The sequence below is a fragment of the Molossus molossus genome, unplaced genomic scaffold (assembly GCF_014108415.1).
Source record: "Molossus molossus isolate mMolMol1 unplaced genomic scaffold, mMolMol1.p scaffold_m16_p_16, whole genome shotgun sequence".
Classification (NCBI taxonomy): Eukaryota; Metazoa; Chordata; class Mammalia; order Chiroptera; family Molossidae; genus Molossus; species Molossus molossus.
Genome location: NW_023425351.1, coordinates 44,967,859 through 44,984,366, shown reverse-complemented (window position 1 = coordinate 44,984,366; position 16,508 = coordinate 44,967,859). Strand labels below are relative to the sequence as shown.

Sequence of the window (16,508 nt, the reverse complement as noted above, 5' to 3'; positions counted from 1 at the left end):
TCAGCCTCCACTGCCACCACCTTCCCCACCACTGCAAACCAGTGAAGACGTAAGGACGTAAACTGCTTATTCAACGGGCTGAGGGGCCACGGTTGGGGTGTGGAAACTCAAATGTCCACCAGGGCAGCTCAGAGAACGCTGCAGAATGGAGAAGGCTAGAGAAAGCAGGAAGGAGCATAGGCAGTACCTCACAAGAACGACTCATGGCCTTGCAGACACTTGGGCTTATGGTTGCCATATTCTGTACCCCAAAGAATCTAGAAACCTAGATTAAAGTAATAATCTCCTCATGATTAAATGTGGACCAAAAAATTAAAAATTTGAGAAAAAGTACATAAATGCATGACACATGTACACATTCTGTGGAACACATGATGGCTGCAGATCACAAATTTGTGTCCTCTGGTCCCATAACCCAAAATATCACGTGACACTGGATGCAACCCCAGCTCTGAAGCCTACAGAAGATTTCTGGGTAGATGTCACCAACAGGAAGCAAATTCATCTGCTCCTCAGAGGTCCATAATACGAAAATCACAAACGATTCTATGGTGAGGGACACCTTTGACTTCTTGCTTTGTTAAAAACCTTTTTCTCAACCACGCTTTGTTTTTCACAGTCTGCTTATTACAAAATCGGTAGCATTTTATTTTTTAAAGATTTTTTTATTGATTTTTTGTGAGAGCGAAACATCAATTGTCCGCCTCCTATACAACCCCTGACCAGGATGGAGCCTGCAACCTGGGCATGTTCCTTGATGGGGAATCGAACCCAGAAACCTTTAGGTGCTTAGGACGACACCCATTCAACTGAGCCACACTGGCCAGGGCTACAATCAGTAATATTTTAAAGAAATATCTTAGGTTCTGTGAGTTGAAGAAAAAAACCTGGTTTCACTAATGAAATGGACTTAACTTTTACAGTTTTCTTTAAAAGCCTTTCTAATAGTTTGGGGGAAATTATTTGAAACAATTTTGTGTTACTTATTGGTTAATCCAGACTGCATACAATTGCAACAATCAAGTAATAGTAACTAAAAACATGTATTAAAGAAACGAGCTAATTTTTCTATGTGAGCTTAAATTTGTCATCTGGAACAACACACATGCACAAACACGGTTAAACAAGGTAAGTGGAATTCTGCCTTTGGGTAAGGAATGGCATTGTCTTCACTAGGCTGAAAGAAAAGTCAACTCAACCCAAATTTACTACCTCCCTGTTGCACCTCACAGCTTCCATCATTCAAGCTGCCCCTTCCACTTTGGCATTTTCTTTAAAAGGCCCCCTATTGGCACATAACGTTAAGGCATTCACCCGCCAGCACTCATTATCAGAGATTGCATGATAATGACAATTAGGGCCGCGATTACAGCTCACATGCATAGCTTGTTTACATTGACAAGGCACTGCCAAGGATAGGCTCCTACTGTCTCTCTGGGGACTGTGGAGGGCCTGCCCTCCCTTCTCACACTTGCTGTGTGGTTATTGGTTTCCCCTCCCTCCGCAAGAGCCCTGGATCTTCACACATCACATCTTCAACACCATACTCGCTTCGCTTCGGTAAGGCAGGGTTCTTTGGAAAAGTTTGTTTTGTTTTATTTTATTTTGAGTAAGGGAACTGAATGAGTCCCAGAGAGGCAAGATGACTTGCTAAGGATTCTAACCCCAGCCCCACTGACGACATTTTTGATCTAGCCCAGTAACCTAGCCTTTGAGAGGAAGAGGCATGGAGGGAAAGCCTGGGGCTTGGGCAAGGAACTTTAAATGGAGGTGAAGTGGCCCCTAGAAGACAAACTTCCCCACAGTTCTGTGTGGGACCTGACCTCTCACCTATTGCAAGACCTGCTTCCTTGCATCGGGCGCTGAGCCACGGGAACATTCTCGGGGCTGCTCAGGCACCCTGTTGCTGCTTGCCCGTTTAAGTCACCTTTCTTGGGCCTACAGCCAATTTCATTTACATTGTTTTATACATGAGTGAAATGAGACACTGAGCAATTCATCTTCTTCTATAAGTCCTGCCCACAAACTTCAATCCAGTTTCCTTTCTCACCCAGCCTTCCCCAGCTTGCAGACAATAACGCATTGAAGGGAGTTGTTTACACTGACCTTTTCATTAGTTTGAAGACGAAGTTTTGTAACGCCCTCCTACATGGTACATAGCTGAAGTACAAAACAAACTTAGGTTTCATCTGGAAACTTCTCTTTAGCGAAAAATAAGGATCAAGAATCAGAAGCTATACAACACAGAAGGGGGAAAAAGAGAACAAAAGAGTGCAGAGCAGAGAAAGTTTAGAGTTTTCATAAACTCAGAGAAACTCATGGCTGGAAAGCAAATCAAGTACCAGCGAGTGTCACGTTTATACCCGGGCAACGGCAGCCGTCTATCCTCAGGGCACACCTTGCTGGAGATTTTACTGTTGCCCTTTTTAACCATAATGGCACCAGAAAGAGAGAAAAAGCTGAAGCAGTTAACAAGAAAAAAAACAAAAGTGGCTCAAGGTCACAGCAGCGGGTACACCTCAGGGAGGAAGTTCGGAGACCTGCAGCCCTGCCTCCTGCCCCCTCCATCACCAGGTTAAACCGGAAGGAATCCTGAGTTCAGGAGACATTCCCAGTCACCTACCTATGAAAACATTAGTTCTGAACACCTTCCTCCTCTGAAGGAGGCTGCAGTTAGTGGGGCTTTGGGAAAATCTGCAGTGCAGGGAGACAGGATTCCATGCCCGCTCTATGCCAGACCCAAGGGCTAAAACAGAGCCTGGGGGCTTGGGAGGGACATGGTCTTGGAGCATTCTGCGGGGGCCGCAGAGGAACAGGTACTCATCCTCTTCTCCTTTACCCTCCCCACCCCCAAAGCAAGCTAGCTGCACAGAACTGAACGTGTGTGAGTTCTAGAGAAAGATAATAGATTCATTTCCTTTTGTTCTGGCTCAAGTTAACAGATCTTTTCCCACCTATAAAAACTGTTATAAAAAAAAACACCTGCAGAGAAAGGACGTGTTACTTGAAAGTTCTGACCAATGAATCATCGCCACTTTTCACTCACCTTTGCCTCCTCATTCACGTCCCAGGTGAAGGAAACGGCATTATACGCAATCTCTTCAATGTTTCCGATCGTATTAAAGCTCTCCTTGTAATCTGCTGTAATATTAAAAAAGACAATGGTTTTAAGAACAAGAGTTACTAGGTGACATGTATAGAACTGTTATTTTTCCAGTGGGGAAACAGAAACTTTGTTTCTTCTTCTAGCTGTTTTTATGGCAACACACGAGGACTTAACACTTGCTGATATTTTTTCACTAATATTTGTAAGATTTTAAATATGTTCTTCTATTGAAAGACTAAGTCCAGGTGAAGCAATGTTCCTAACTGATTTGTTCATTCGTTTCATTTTTTTACTAGGTTTCTAAAATGATGCTTTTTCTCCCGAGTCCCTTGTCACCTACCTGTTCCTTCCACTCAGTTTGCTGGAAGCGCAGAGTATTCATAGAGATTGTTTTGTAGAACAAAATAGTCTGTTTATCAGCCAGCCACTGTCCTCAGGAAGAAAATTCCAGGAGAGTGCTGGAAATTTTTTTTTTACTTCTTTGGGACTTGGGTATGGAAAGTTGAGGCAATCATACTCAGCTCACTATCACCAACTGTCCGTTCAGGGCCCTCTATTCTTTTATTTATGTAGCATTATTTATTGCTTCTTATCCCCATTATCCATCCCCACACAATAGCTATTGATGTTTGCTACATATTCTTTTCTTTTTATATTTTATTTTAATTTTTATTGATTTTTTTAGAGAGAGAGGAAGGGAGAAAAAAAATCACTGTGAGAAAAACATCGATCAGTTGTCTCCCGCACGTGTCCCAAACGGGGTGCAACCAGGCTTGTGCCCTGAACAGGAATGGAACCCACCACCCTTTGGAGTATGGGACAACCTCCAACCAATCAAGCCACACTGCCAGGTCACATTCTTATAAGTTGTGTTGATTGGCCTGCGTACATAGCTTTCATTTTCACATGTTGTGCTATGGGTAGGGTTGCCAGATTTAGCAAGTATTTGGGATACCTATATCCTAAAAAAGTATGTTTTTTTTTTAATCAAAAATTCAAATTTAACTGGGCACTGTGTTTTATCTGGCAAGCCTAGCTCTGGACATTTTCAAATCTAACTACACACCTATATCTAACTGTAGCTACATAGAATTTCATGGGGACCATCCATCATAGTTTTTGTAAATTGATCTTTATTGTTGAAAATATTACAGATACACAGACTCAGTTGGTCTTTGGGTCTGGACATGATATTCCTAGTTTCGATGCTCACTGCTTCCCGAGGTTGCTAGCTTATGTTTATCCTCTGGGTTTTTTTACCTCTACTCTTGGCCTCCTCAGACATGACATCCTACCTTAACTCTGTCCCTTGTGTACTAACTAAACATTGGTCATGTCCTGCTTGGTTGGCATCATGGTAAAACCCATCTGCTTTTCTTTGAGGCCTGGTTTATTCACAAACTGATCACCTAATCACATATGTTCTTCCTCTCTAAGCCGTCATAATTACCTTTCTAAAAGGAAACTGTGATCATGTACTTTTTATAATTTTTCATAAGGCTAAATCTTTCCCCATGACCTATCATGTCCTTCACAATTAGGCCCTCAACGCTACTTTGTGCATTCATAACCCACCCCGCAAAGACAGTCACAGGAAGCCTCGATTATAATGATATTGGAGGTCTGTTTATACAATCTTCTTAAAATTTCCCTTCTGAGTTAGGGTTAGAGTTAGTTACTATGACTGACTTCCAGGATGTATAAAGTCTTCATTGCCTACAAAACCTGCCATGTTTCTGGTCAAATGGTTTCTCATCTCGTGTTCTCTCAAGTTGTCATAACCATCCAGGGCTGGTGGCTTCTTAAGGCTGTAACAAGCTCCCTATGTTAATGCTTTAAAAGTCTGAAGTCTGCTTCCCTAAAGTTCATATATGTAATCATTTTTAGTCGTTTACTCATTTGTCACAAAATCTAAGTTGATGTTATCCTTTACCAAAATTCTCTTATCAATACAACTCATTTGGTTTGGTGATTTGGGTTGAGAGTTGTATTTTTATATGCTTTTTCTGTCCATAATGCAAATAATAATAAAACAAAGCCCATAACACTAACAAGTTGAAAAGAATCCATACTAGAACAAAGGCAGTTTCATTTTGTTTTTCAATAGAACTATTACTGGACCCTGACGGATGGTTAATCACAGGAAAACCTACTTGGATGCTCTCCAGAACGGCCCTCCAGACTCCCTCTCTAGAATGGTCACATCAGTCTAGATTCCAACAAGAATTCTATTTCCCCTATTTCTCACCACATTTCTACTTTTGGGGCCAATCCCATGTACAAAGTGGTATCTTAGAGATATTATATTTGTATTTCTTCTACCGGTTATGATTTCAAGCATCTCTTCACTACCAGGATGCCAACCAGTGTCTCCTTATAGAAACTGCCTGTTTGCCCAGCCAGTGTAGCTCAGTAGATGAGCATCGACCAAAAGGTCTCTGGTTCGATTCCCAGTCAGGGCACATGCCCAGGTTGAGGGCCAAATCCCCAATGGGGGGCATGCAGGAGGCGGCCAATTGATGTTTCTATGTTTCTATCTCTCCCTCCCTCTTCCTTCCTCTCTCTCTAAAATCAATAAAGAAAAAATTTTTTTTTAATCTTCTTTAAAAAATAAATAAATAAAATAAAAACGAAAAACTGCCTATTCATGCCATCTGTCCATGTTTCTATTGGTCTCCCAAGGGAAACTGTGAAGCATAACGATATATCTTTACATTTTAAATAAAACAAACACACTTTACTATAAAGTCTTACGTGTTCCCCATAAGAAAGTCAGAGACCATGAACTAATGAGAAAAATACTGAAAAGCAGCCATAATCTACTCACCCACAACCACTAAAAACACGTCCGTATAAACTTCACTTTTCCTATCTCAGTCTGTCTCCTTTTCTCCAAAATTTATAAATATTTTACACAATATTGTAACAATTATTTTTTAATTTGCTTCCCCCCTTAATACATCTTCAGTATTTTTTGATGTCAATGAACAAACTTGTGGAAAATACTTTTAATGGCCAAATACTATTATATTGGATTAAAATAAAGTGCCATATGTTTTACTCTTGTTGGTCACTTAGATGATGTCCAATACTTTACTACCTTAAATATCACTTAGTTATCTTCCTGGCTAAATATTCATATATACTTCATATTTCCATTAATATATATTTTCAGAAGTGAAATTTACAAGTCAAAAGCAAGAATATCTTTAAGGTTTTTCATTCGTTTTGTCAAGTTGTTCCTGGAAAGCTTGAAACAACTTATATTCATAGTAACAGTGTATGTGTTCCAGCTTCTCTCCCAATTGGTATGCAAAACATGCTGGCTTATTATTATATATTTTAATTAAAAATGGTTTTTCAAGTACAGTTTACATTCAGTATTATTTTGCCTTAGTTTCCGGTGTGCAGCATAGTGGTTAGACAGTCATGTGCTTTAGCTCACATTATTTTAATTGCAATTCCTTGATTGCTAAGGAGGTAGAACCGTCTTTCATTTGCTCTCTGGCTCTTGGTCTTTCTTTATATTCTTTCTCTTTGCCTTTATATTTATTCATTTGTCCAACAGCTACCTGTTCTGCCCTTTGCTCATTCTTCTATTAGGGCGTTCCAATTTTCTTATTGATTTTAAAGTAAATATTTAAAGCTAAGAGATAAAAAGAAAAGCCATTTTATATCTTACAAACATAGAGTAAGGGGTTGGGACTGTACTGGGGATGATTTGAAATGCAAACCCGTGCTCTCAGCAGGCCAGCCAATCTATTAAAATTCTGAAGACAGAAGCAGACCATGGAATTTACAGAAATTAAGTTCCCCAATTCTTCATAGCTACTTGTTTTAAAGGATAGTCATGTCACTTTGTTTTGAAGGGGTTTTTTGTTTGTTTGTTTGTTTGTTTTATCCTCACCTGAGGACATTTTTCCATTTTTTGTTCAGGTAGAGTGGGGGGGAGAGAGAGGAACAGAGAGAGAGAGAGAGAGAGAAACATTGACGTGAAAGGGACACATCGAGTGGCTGCCACCCGCACGACCAACCAAGGCCGGGGACAAACTGCAACCGAGGTACGTGCCCTTAGCGGGAACCGAACCCGGGTCTCTCGGGACGGCAGGCCAATGCTCTAACCGCTGAACCAAACTGGCCAGGGCTGTTTTGAAGTTTTTAATAAGCATTTTTTAAGAAAAGGTGTTCAGGCCAATAATAGATTTAAAAAACAAATGTTATATCCAGAAATAAAGACAAACCAAAATGGTTTGGTCAAGCATGTATCCTAGATCTCTTAAGTTGCTGCATTATAAGTTTTTATTTTTCCATAGCTTCTGCACCTGAAAATCTATTTGCCTTAAAAAATGTATTAGTTGGACATAAATATGACCAATAGACATATGAAAAGATGCTCAACATCAATAATCATCAGACAAATGCAAATTAAAATCACAATGAGATATCACCTCACACCTGCCAGAATGGCTATCATCAGTAAATCAACAAACAAGTGCTGGTGACGATGTGGAGAAAAGGGGACCCTCATGTACTGTTGGTGGGAATGTAGATTGGTGCAGCCACTGTGGAAAACAGTATGGAGGTACCTCAAAAAATTAATAATGGAACTGCCTTATGACCCAGTGATTCCACTTCTGGGAATATATCCAAAGAAACCCAAAACACTAATTCAAAAAAATATATACACCCCTATGTTTATTGCAGCATTGTTTACAATAGCCAAGATCTGGAAAGAGCCCGTGTATCCATCAGTAGATGAGTGGGTAAAAAAGCTGTGGTACATTTACACAATGGAATACAATGCAGCTGTAAAAAAAAAAAGAAAAAGAAAGAAGGAAATCTTAGCGTTTGTGACAACATGGATAAACCTGGAGAGTATTATGCTAAATGAAATAAACCAGTCAGAGAAGACAAGTGCCATATGATTTCACTTATATATGTAATCTAATGAATAAAATAAACTAACAAACAAAATAGAAACAGACCCATAGATTCAGAGAACAGACTGACAGCTATCAGAAGGGAGGGGAGGGGGAGTTGGGTGAGAAAGGTGAATGGATTAAGCAACAACAACAACAAAAAACAACTCACAGACACAGACAGCAGTGTGGTGATTACCAGAGGGAAAGGGAGAGTGGAGGGAGGTAGAAGAGGGTAAAAGGGAGGTACATGGTGATGGAAGGAGGTTTGACTTGAGGTGGTGAACACACAATACAATATACAAATTATGTATTATAGAATTGTACATCTGAAAACTATATAATTTTATTAACCAATGTCATCCCAATAAATTTGTTTTCTTTTTATTTATTTTATTTTATTTTATCCTCGCTCGAGGACATTTTTGCATTTATCTTTAGATAGAGCAGGAGGGAGAGGGGGAGAAAAAGAGAGAGAAACATCGATGTGAGAGAGACACATCGAGTGGCTGCCACCCACACAACCCTAACCAAGGCCAGGGACAAATTGCAACGGAGGTACGTCCCTTAGCAGTAACTGAACCCGGGACTCTCTGGTCCGCGGGCTGATGCTCTAACTGCTGAGCCAAACTGGCCAGGGCATCCCAATAAATTTAATAAAATTTGTTTTAAAAAATGTATTAGTTCAGAAAACGAAAGGAATTTTTTTTTTTTTAACAAATGCAATACAAATACAAATAAAATACTTCCTGAGTACCCTATTCTTGCACAGGGTCTCATTGGTTTCTGTCATATTCACTTCTTCAAAATGTATTAAACAGCCCTGGCCAGTGTAGCTCAGTTGGTTAGGCATCACCCCGGGCATCAAAAGGTTGCTATGGTTCAATTCTGGTCAGGGCACACGCCCAGGTTGTGGGCTCGATCCCCAGTAGGGGCCGTGCAGGAGGCAGCTGATCAATGTTCTGCTCTCACATCAGTGTTTTTCTCTCTCCCTCCCTCTCTTAAAAAAAAAAAATCAATAAAAAAATATTTTAAATGTATTAAACAAGTATTTACTCTATGCCTGCTGTGTGCCGGGCAGTTGTCCTTAAACTCGAGAAATAGCATAAAGTAAGACTAGGTCCCTGATCTGTGGGTCTTATAGTCCAGAAAGAGGCAGAATGTAAATAAATAGAAAATAAATAAATAAACCACACATTATTTATTTGTCTACCTATTTATATAAACCACAGATTATGATTAATCTGCTCTTTAATGTCAAACAAAAAACACAAAAAGACTAATGAGGCTACGTTATATTGGGTGGTTACATTAGCTTATTAATTTCTTTCATAGCATGCACCATTGTTTTATTTATTTGTTTATTAATTTCTCACCAGCATTTCCCATTAGCTATATATGCTCTATGAGGGTAAGAAACCTGTCTTAAGTACTGCTGCTGTCTCAGAGTTGACCATCAGACAGATAAGATGCACCCCATTAGTTAGTTGAATAAGTGAGTACATGAATGAATGGATGGATCCCTAGGTATTCTAAACAAAAGACAGAACAAAGAACTGATGTCACACACTCCTCTAATTATGCAATTCAAGAAATGCCTGTTCATCTCTATCCTTTGTTTTTAGTCTCTAAGTCAGTGATTACCAACAGGTGTGCCACAAGAATTTTTAAAACATGCAATACCTGAACTCTTTTCCGTTAGACTGTCAAGTGAAAAAATGCCAACAGCGAACACAATAGCCGTCCGGTGAGAATGAATCAAATCTTTATCTATTTTTTTGTCGGGTCAACAAAAACATTTTTTTTCCATGGGCTGCAGAATTTCAGTAATTAGTGTACATGTGCTATGAGACGAAAACGTTAAAAACCACTGCTCTAAGCCATTTACCTACAAATGCTAAAATAGCTCTACTACTACTTCATGACGCTCCAAGTTTTCCGAAAGACTGCACACCCTCTGCACACTGACGATGCTTTGTCCACATGCATACTTGTCCAGTGAATAAAATGCAAAGGATGCATCTCCTGTCCTGAAAACTGTGTTACTATCCTTTGATCAGTGTTGTTTGCTTCAAGGTTTATAACTTATGGTGTAAAAATAGAAATTCAGCAACATGGTGTTAAGCCTTCCTTCACTTAGTCCCTCAAGAAAGTTTCTCAAGCACAAATTTTGTCCATGTTGACAGCTGCAACCAGTGAAAGGGACTGTGATGAGCTGGTTCAATGAGCTTAGTTTCCTTGAGTTGCCAAAACAAATGACCAGAAACCCAGAGGCCTAACACAATAGAAGTTTACTCTCTCACAGTCCTCAGGCCAGAAGGTTCAAATTAAGGTGTTGGTAGGGTTGGTTCCTTCTGGAGGCTCTGAACAGGAATGGGTCCCATACGGCTCTCCCAGCTTCTGGTGGTTGCTGGCGTCCTTGGTGTCCCTTGGCACGCAGATGCATCACTCTAACACTGCCTCTGTGTTCTCATGCTGTTCTCTTCTGTGTCTCTGCATCTATTTCTTCCTTATCTTCTAAGAACTTGTCACTGAATGTAGAGTCCATCCTAAGCAGAATAACCTCATCTTGAGATCCTTAACTTAATAACATCTATAAAGACCGTTTTTCTAAATGAGGCCATATATACACGTTTTAGAAGTTAGAACATGAACATATTTTTGAGAGTCGCCATTCAAACCCCTCCGTCTGGGATTCCCTCCGATCATCAGAAGTCTTGTGATTTTAGTGAGTGACTTTTTCTTGCATGATAGCTATTATAGCTGAAAAACAATCACCCCACTTTAAAAGAATTATAAAGCACATAATTATGAACGTATTACATTTTGAATAGACTTGTTTTTTCTAAAAAGAGAGAGAGAGAACATAAAAGCTACATGTTTTGTACCCCGGTTTGTAAGTATCTATAGTACTAACATCTACTTGGTGAGGATGGGGATACAAATAGGTAAATGGCTGAGATGTTTCTAAAAACCAGCAGGATGGAACAAAATTATAATTGGCTGAAATGGGTCTCTCTAAAAAAAAAAAGCATGCTAACTGAATCTGAGTTAAAAGGTAGTTCTTATTAATCTTTGTAATTTGCACACAAAGGGACAACCCTGGAGTGTGCGACTAGCTTGAATTGTCAAGAAGAATAAAATCATGGGAAGAGGAAATGAGAATCTGTCTAATGAAATAAAAATGAAGTTGACCTCATTGTTAAGTCATGTTGTGAGTGATAGAACTAAACTTTCCAGGGTTCCCTAAGGCCGTGTGCATCCTTGGAATGTCAAGTGAGGAGTAGGGGAATGCACAGCCATGCACATTCTCCAGAGCCTCTTAGGATGCTCCCCAGATACGCAGAATGAGGCTTGAGTGGATGTTCTATAACAGTACTCAAATGTTGGGGTACATCAGAATCACCTGTAGGGCTTTGGAAAAATGCAGTTGCCTGGGCCCACTCCCAAAGGTTCAGTATGTCTGGGATGTAGCAAAGTATTTGCCTTTTTGACAACCTGCCAGGTGGGGCTGATGTTGCCAGTCTGACATCCAGACCACACTTTGTAGCACTGGTCTTTGGCAAATTAAAATGACTGAATCCTTTGGGCGCATCACTATGGTGTTAGAAAGCACTTTGTCTGTTGTTGAGGTCCCCACACAAACTATCCACGAAGTCTATGTGACAGGCTGTTCTTTCTACAAGATTTCCCCTCTTGTTGGACACAAACAGCACATATAGGAAGCTCAGGCAGTTACCTAGACGGTGAGACTTGAGTACCACCTGTTCCAAGAAGTCCACTTGTTCTCAAGCCTGCAATCCCATTCTAAAACACTTATTCCTTTGGGTAAGGGCATCGTCATCTTCTGACATTAAAATGCAAATACTCTTGGGACAATAATAACTGCCAAGAATCGAGAACTCACGGAGTACCAAGGCTGTGTGGGGCCTTTTACCAACATTATTTCACCGAATCCTCACCACCACTCTGTGCAGTAGGCATTAGCATCTTCCTCCTACAGAGTTGCTGCTTGTAGAATACCACGTGGCTGGTTAACAGGCCAACCTGTGATTTGAATCCGGGTCTATCTGGTGCCAAAGGCCAAACTTTTAACCACTGCCTATGTTTATCTTGCAAATCAAACAATAAATTGTCACCCGATATTAACACCTTGTAGAGAAAAATCACAGCACATCCTACACAGCAACTAGCTGGTAGAGAGGTGCTGAGGAAGGTTCGATGAGGCAGAAACTAGACATTTTTGGACAATTGCAAATGCCTTTGCGAAGGAGGTCTAGGTTGGGGCGCTGCACTAGGGAGAAGCGGAGAAAGCATCTCCATGCCCTGCAGGCACCAGGAAGGCCGAAGGAAAAGTTCAAAAGCTAGCCCTTCGGAAAAAACAGTGGGGGTGGGGAAAAGATAAATTTGACAGTGTTTCAGCAAACGGCTGCTGAGCATGGGTGCATTGCAATATGGGATTGGGTTCTATCTTAACTGTTATGGGCAGCATAATGGTAAACGATTTTGCTAACTTTTTTGTGTTTTGCATACGATCAGTGGTTTATGTGTAAGTGTGATTCTGGAATGCCGTCAAAGGAATTTTTAATTCTTTCCCCTTAATTATGTTTCACATGCTTGGTAAATTATAACTACCCCTTTTAATTATTTTTGTATATATTGTTGGAGATTAAAAGGACTGGTATAATTAATATAAAAAATTGCTTCTCTTCTGAAAGGTGTGGACTCTGTCTGGACTCGTGAAATAATGAACCTGGAATGCTGAAAATAGCTCAGGGCACTATTGCCAATTCCGTGAACAGACACTGCAGCCTAAGAAGATGTTTTTAAAGCCAAGAACTCAGGGTAGTTTATATATTTCAGAACAGGAAATACAAGGAATTGATTTAGGGCAGCACCCAAGGTACGGGAAGAAAGGACACTGCTGGTGAAGACACACCATCCTGAGCTTAATTTCCGACCTCTCACCAAGCCCTGAGACCTTCAGTGAGTTATGGAACCTCTCTGAACTTGTACGTCCTCATCTACAGAAGAGAGGCAATATCTAAGACAATAGACTCTGATAGTACCATAGTGGATGATGGGAACACTGGTCTCTACTGCATCTATCCCACCTGACCTCAGCATTTGCTCCCCTTTGTCTGTTAAGATCACATAGGATCAGCTCAGTCTCAAGAAACAGTCAAGGGTCATCCTAGGGGGATTCTCTCTGACTTGAAATAGGTCGAAAAAATAAACCTTCGTCCAAGTAGGTTCTGAGACATTTTTGTTTTTCAAAATAAAAAAAGTAGCACCTTAAAACCTGAATGCAAAAGAACTCTAATGAGTTATTTCCTTTATAATGCTTTTCTCCCAAGTCAGAGGCAAAGTGTGTTTCCTAAAGTGTGTTGACACTTGAGCTGCATTTTAGAGGCATTCAATGTATTTCCGCCCTTTGGTCCTGGCCCCTGAGCAAATAATAGGAAAAGCACCAGTTTTCAGGAGCCAAGTGTGTGCTAAATAGATATGCTTCACAAACATTACCTTGGGCAATTCTGATCAGTAGCTTTTAAAATTATTCCTATGTTGTGGAATAGGAAACCTGTTAAGTACCTTCCCTAACAGTCACTTAGTGTTAAGGGGCCAAGCTGGGGGTGGAACCTAAAAAGTTCTGTCTACATACAAAGCCAGAGCCCTCTGATTTCCATGATACACAACCTTACAAATGAGCACTGTTCCATATATAACCCAGAACACTAACGGCTGAAATTATGACGATATAATGTGTGACCCATAGAATATAACTGGAAAAAGGCTGACTCTCTGGTATTGAAGCAGGAATTAGTAATCTTATTACTAATTACTCTCCATGGTTTATCATCATATCCTCACAGATATCATTTAAAATGGAAACTTTTTTGGAACTTTCCCTTTAGGCTAAATTTGATATTTGATTTGGGTTTGATGAACCTTTCTGTTTCTAGAGAAGGAATTGTATGGGCCAGTGTTACATCAATTGCATTAACTATCATTTTAGAGTAAGAAAAGCATTTTACATTGTAAACCAGTACTGTGTTCCATGTATGTTAGTATTTTCATTCTATTTGATTTCATTTTTTTAAGAATGCTGATCGTGACCTGTAAATTTGATTTCAAACTAACAAAAGGTCATTTCCTATGTGTAGACACATAAGAAACTACATGTAACTACATGTGCACCGTGGTTTCTAGCTCTGAATTTACAGCAACTTGGGTGGGCTTAAAATTAAGCTCTTTTCACTTGTTCTCTAAATAAGCACTGGTATGAATGGCCACACAAGGGTTTTACTGTCTCTTGCTTTTAATCAATGAAATTGATCTTCCTGTGAACAGGCGGGAATAAACAAATAAGATGAGAAGACCTTATGGAGCTTTAATTAATTAATTTATAAGTAACTAATTAACTAACCATAAAGGATCAACATATTTCTTATATAAATTAACAATGTAGGTTGGGGTGACCTCGGAACACAAAATAACTTCCGAGTGATTTTAAGCCCAGACTCACAAGTCGAAGCAAATCTGTGTTACTTAGTGAGATTTAACTTCATTCTAACTGTTCTGCCTCTTAAAAAATCATGGCTGGTACTTTCTGACAGTTTGCTGAATGAATGAAGACCTGGATGGTGCTCCGGTAAATAATTTATTCTTGTACACTGCATGAACTAGTCAAGTTTTATTTCAGCTTTCCATTCTTCATTACTTAATATAGTGACACTCTCAGGGACAGGTGTGGGGACAAGAAGTTGCAGGCACATAGGAACAGAAGTTGCTGCCCAAAGTGGCTAATCAGCCATCCTCATCTCAGACCTACAAACAGGGCTCCCTTCCTCGCACAACAGTCCCCAACCTCTTCCCACCCCAAGGGATATTTCCAGAAACTGTAATACTCCCCAGTTAAACCAACACTCATTTTTAAAGGAAAACTGAATTCTTTCTCAAACGATGGGACTTGATTGGTAGTAAGAGTCTTGAAAATTGCCATTCTATGATCGTCTCTCAAAGACCAGTTCTACTGTCTAGCAGCCCTTCATGTCAGAAATGATTTTCAAACATATAAAATTGTACTTCTGAGATGCAGACTGGACAGATTTCAACAAAAGAAATGGCTTTTAGGTAATGATGCAGGACGCAGACACATTACAAGAAACATAAATCCTCACGTGGACTATCTTTCACTAAATTTGAACCACAGACCCAATCCCTTTGGCTGCTCAAGTTCCTTTCAGATCAACCTCCGTTTGCAACCTCCCCAGTTACCCTTGGCCGCCCAAGCACACGTACCGAACTGGTGACCGACCCAGGAGGTCAGTGTGTTATGTGTGTGGTGGGCGTAGGGTGTGGGAGGGGAGACTGCACAGGCTTATTCTAGTGTGTTACATGAATGATTTTTGCAATAACTGCTATTTGAATTACTCGTGCTGCAATTCCTATTTGTTTTCCATCCATTATTAGAAGGCATAGATGTTATTTCAAAATTGAAATTCTAATTCTCTTAGCTAGGTGTCTTCAAGAAGATAACTTGGTCCTTCAAAGGAGGAAGCTATGCTGCTGTTTCCTTTGTAATGGTGACTGAGCACAGCATCTGGGGCTGTAGGTGTGAGTCCAACTCAACCAGCAGCCACCTCCGAAAAGCTACAGGACCAAGCTGGTTTCCTTCCCGATCTGAGAAATGGAGATAACACAGCACCTACCTCACAGGATCACTGCACAGGGATGAGCCACTCATGTACTTGGCACGCGGGTCTTTCCATACTTGTCTTTTAAGAGCAGAAAAACCAGTGGCGGCTCCACATTCCTGGAGCCTGTTCAAAGGACTTGCTTCAGATTAGCTTCACCTTATTTTGGCTTCTACACCTCAAAGAGCTTAATTTAATTTTGGAAAAACTTTCTCTTGGCAAGTTTGAGATTTTGTAAACAAAAAAGGAAGCTTTAGGTTCGCCCATGTTAACACTTGGGAGTGCTGCGGAGACAAAGCCCGTTCCTGTTGCGCGGCCGGTGGGGGAGGCTCCTAGGAGATGCTGGAGGACGGCCGGGACCACCAGCTCTGCAGTTCTGATCAGTAAATACACGAGTCTCCTGACACTATCGGACTTTACTCCAGGGACTCTTTGTAATTGTTAAGCCAACCAAATAATACTTAAAAATGTGAGACCATCAGGTTATCTGTTGTTTTGTTAAATGAATCTCTGAAAAAAGAGATTCACGCGAAATCAAATAAAAGCACTGATTATGGCCCTGGCCGGTTTGGCTCCATTCCAGCCTCGGTGTGGTTCCTCCCGGCCCCGGGTGGGGTTGTGTGGGTGGCACCCAGTCGATGTCTCTCTCACATCGATGTTTCTCTCTCTCTCTCTCTCTCTCTCTCTCTCTCTCTCTCTCTCCACACACACACACTCTGTCTGAAGATAAATGTAAAAATATCCTCGGGTGAGGATTAAAAAAAAATATGAAAAAATAAAATAAAA

At 40.4% G+C, this 16,508-nt stretch overlaps 1 protein-coding gene across 1 annotated transcript in view; it reads right to left on the bottom strand.

Moving 5' to 3' along the window:
* The window catches only part of GRHL2 (grainyhead like transcription factor 2), a 168,538-nt gene that overhangs the window by 58,427 nt on the left and 93,603 nt on the right, over nucleotides 1-16,508 (bottom strand). Inside the window, exon 8 of the mRNA XM_036264003.1 lies at nucleotides 3,047-3,141. Within this exon, the coding sequence (XP_036119896.1) occupies nucleotides 3,047-3,141 (95 nt within the window). The remainder of the gene's footprint in view (nucleotides 1-3,046; nucleotides 3,142-16,508) is intronic.